The sequence below is a fragment of the Apium graveolens genome, chromosome 1 (assembly GCF_009905375.1).
Source record: "Apium graveolens cultivar Ventura chromosome 1, ASM990537v1, whole genome shotgun sequence".
In the NCBI taxonomy this organism is placed as follows: Eukaryota; Viridiplantae; Streptophyta; class Magnoliopsida; order Apiales; family Apiaceae; genus Apium; species Apium graveolens.
In genome coordinates, this window is record NC_133647.1 from 136,401,124 (window position 1) to 136,403,820 (window position 2,697).

The 2,697-nt window shown below is 37.9% G+C and overlaps 1 protein-coding gene across 1 annotated transcript; it reads left to right on the top strand.

The window, feature by feature from the left end:
- The first annotated feature begins 941 nt into the window (after positions 1-941).
- Positions 942-1,667, top strand: LOC141707015 (secreted RxLR effector protein 161-like). Its single transcript, XM_074509974.1, has one exon. The coding sequence runs from the start codon at positions 942-944 to the stop codon at positions 1,665-1,667; it is 726 nt and encodes a 241-aa protein (XP_074366075.1).
- Positions 1,668-2,697: the final 1,030 nt, after the last annotated feature.

Sequence of the window (2,697 nt, forward strand, 5' to 3'; positions counted from 1 at the left end):
CAGGTTCTGATGTATCTCGAGACATATACGATGATAGTGTGACACCACGATAGTTCAGATTTCTTAGTGATATTTATGCACACACGAATGTAGTTGAAATGATTGAGGAAGAACTACTATTGATGGGGGTTGACGAACCAATGTGTTGCGAGCAGGTAGTCAAAGATCCACTATGGAAGGACGCAATGGACAAAGAAATCGATGCCATCGAGAGGAACCATACGTGGGAACTCACATCATTACCAAAGGGGCACAAGGTCATTGATTTCAAGTGGGTCATTAAATTGAAAATTGATCAACATGGTGAAGTGACAAAGCACAAAGAATGACTTGTCGCAAAGGGCTATCTGCAATATTATGAGATCGATTATGAAGAGGTTTTGGCACCTGTGACAAGATTGGAGATAGTACATTTGTTGTTATCCTTGGCAGCTAAAAATAATTGGGAAGCACATAATTTGGACGTCAATTCTTCTTTTTTGAATGGTGTCTAGCAAGAAGAGGTTTATGTCTCTCAACCGAAAGGGTATGCCAAGAAAGGACATGAACACACTGTTTATCATTAGTTAAAAGCCTTATACGGTCTTCGTCAAGTACCACGTGCTTGTTATGCTCATCTAAATAAATATTTGTTGAATCTTGGTTTTGAAAAGTGTCCTTTCGAATATGCGGTTTATATGAAATGCATGGGTACAGAGTCATTACTCATTGGGGTTTATGTGGACGATCTAATTGTCACTGGTACGAATAAGTCAGACATTATCAAATTCAAAGGGGAGATAAGTATAGAATTTGACATGTCTGACTTGGGTAAGTTGTCTTATTACTTAGGTTTGGAGGTAGTTCAGTGCTATGGTTTCATCAAGATTTGCCAGTCTTCTTACGCGAAGAAAGTGCTCAAACGAGCAGATATGGCTGAATGAAATTCAGTGAAGTATCCTATGGAGTATAAGTTACACCTACATGCTGATGCAAAGGGAGTAACAGTCAACCCAACACAGTTCCAGAGCATTGTGGGAGGGCTTCAATATCTTGTGCACACACGACCGGACATTGCATACGTAGTGGGGATAGTAAGTCGATACATGGAAAGACCAACCGAGTTATATATGAATACTTTGAAAAGGATTTGTCGATATATTAAGGGGACGATACACTATGGTTTGATGTACACAAGAGGACGTGTGAATTATATTTTGTCAGGATTTTCAAACAGTGATTTGGCAGGAAGTGGGGACGATAGGAAAATCACCGGAGGGATGGCATTCTATCTCGATGAAAATCTTATAACCTGGGTATCTCAAAAACAGCGTTGTGTTGCTCTTTCATCGTGTGAAGCCGAATTTATGGCGGCAACAACTGCTACATGTCAAGAAATCTGGTTACAGAGGGTACTCGGGTCTATTCTGAATGTCAAAACCGGTCCAGTCGTTATTGATAACAGGTCTGCTGTAGATCTTGCTAAAAATCCTAAATTTTATGGGAGGAGCAAGCATATTGACTTGCGTTATCACTTTATTCGGGACTGCGTAGAGAAGGGTTTGATAGTGATTAAATTTATGAGCACTAAGGAGCAACGAGCATATATTTTGACAAAGGCACTAGTAGTTACCAAGTTTGAGCATATGAGAGGTCTGCTAAGTGTCAAGAAGCTTGAAGACGTTTAGATTGAGGGGGAGTATGTTGGGCCTTACTAATCTAAATGTGGTTTAGTTTTATTATGTCTGAATTATCTAGTTAATAAACCAATGTTTATATGTAAATGTTGGCTGGATTTGAAAGAGTCCTACTAGTTGTTAGTCATTAGCATTGTAGTGGAGAAAAACTAGGATCTGAGTGCCTAGTTTGTGGGAGCGTGTGTTGAGTTTTCTGTTATTTTAGTACTTTGTATTCCTATTTTGCAAAGACAACAATTTCAAAGAATTTCCATACTTGTTGTCATTGTTATACGATTCATTTACTTTCAGTTTATATCTAACAGTTTAGCACTCAAGACTATTTTTTATGAATTACGTGAATTACCAGTGATGGATACAGATAAAGTAATATTAACTCACAACAATGACTAAACTTGCTTTATGTTATTTCAGAATAGATAGAATTGAAGAGATAATGAAACAAACTACATGCAGTTGTTTTTAAACGTGAAAGACTATCGTATAAACCAGGAACTACATACCCGGCTTATCTCCGCTACTTCCCTAAATAAACTCAACATCTAAGACTTATTCTAGGTGCATATAACCATGTATATACACAGCTGATGTAGTCCAACATTACATGCATAAATTATAAAACAGATAGTCATATTTAGATTAAATATTTATTCCAACAAACTCCCCTTTAATCTAAAAATGATTAAGATCCTTGACTCCCGGCAACTTACGTATTCTTCCAAACTTATCAAACGACATGGGCTTGGTGAGGATGTCTGCTCACTGCACCTCAGTACTCACATGTTTGATCACTATAGAACCCTTCTCTACGCATTCTCGGATTAAATGATAACGTTCATCTATGTGTTTGCTGCGTCCATGAAATACTAGGATCTTAGCAAGATCGATAGAAGATTTATTATTAATATAAAGCACTACTGGCCCAGCTCTAACATTCATAATCTGACTTAACAGGCTGTGCAACCATATTCATTGGCATGATGCAGCTGTAGCTGCCATGAACTTAGCTTCGCAGGATGAT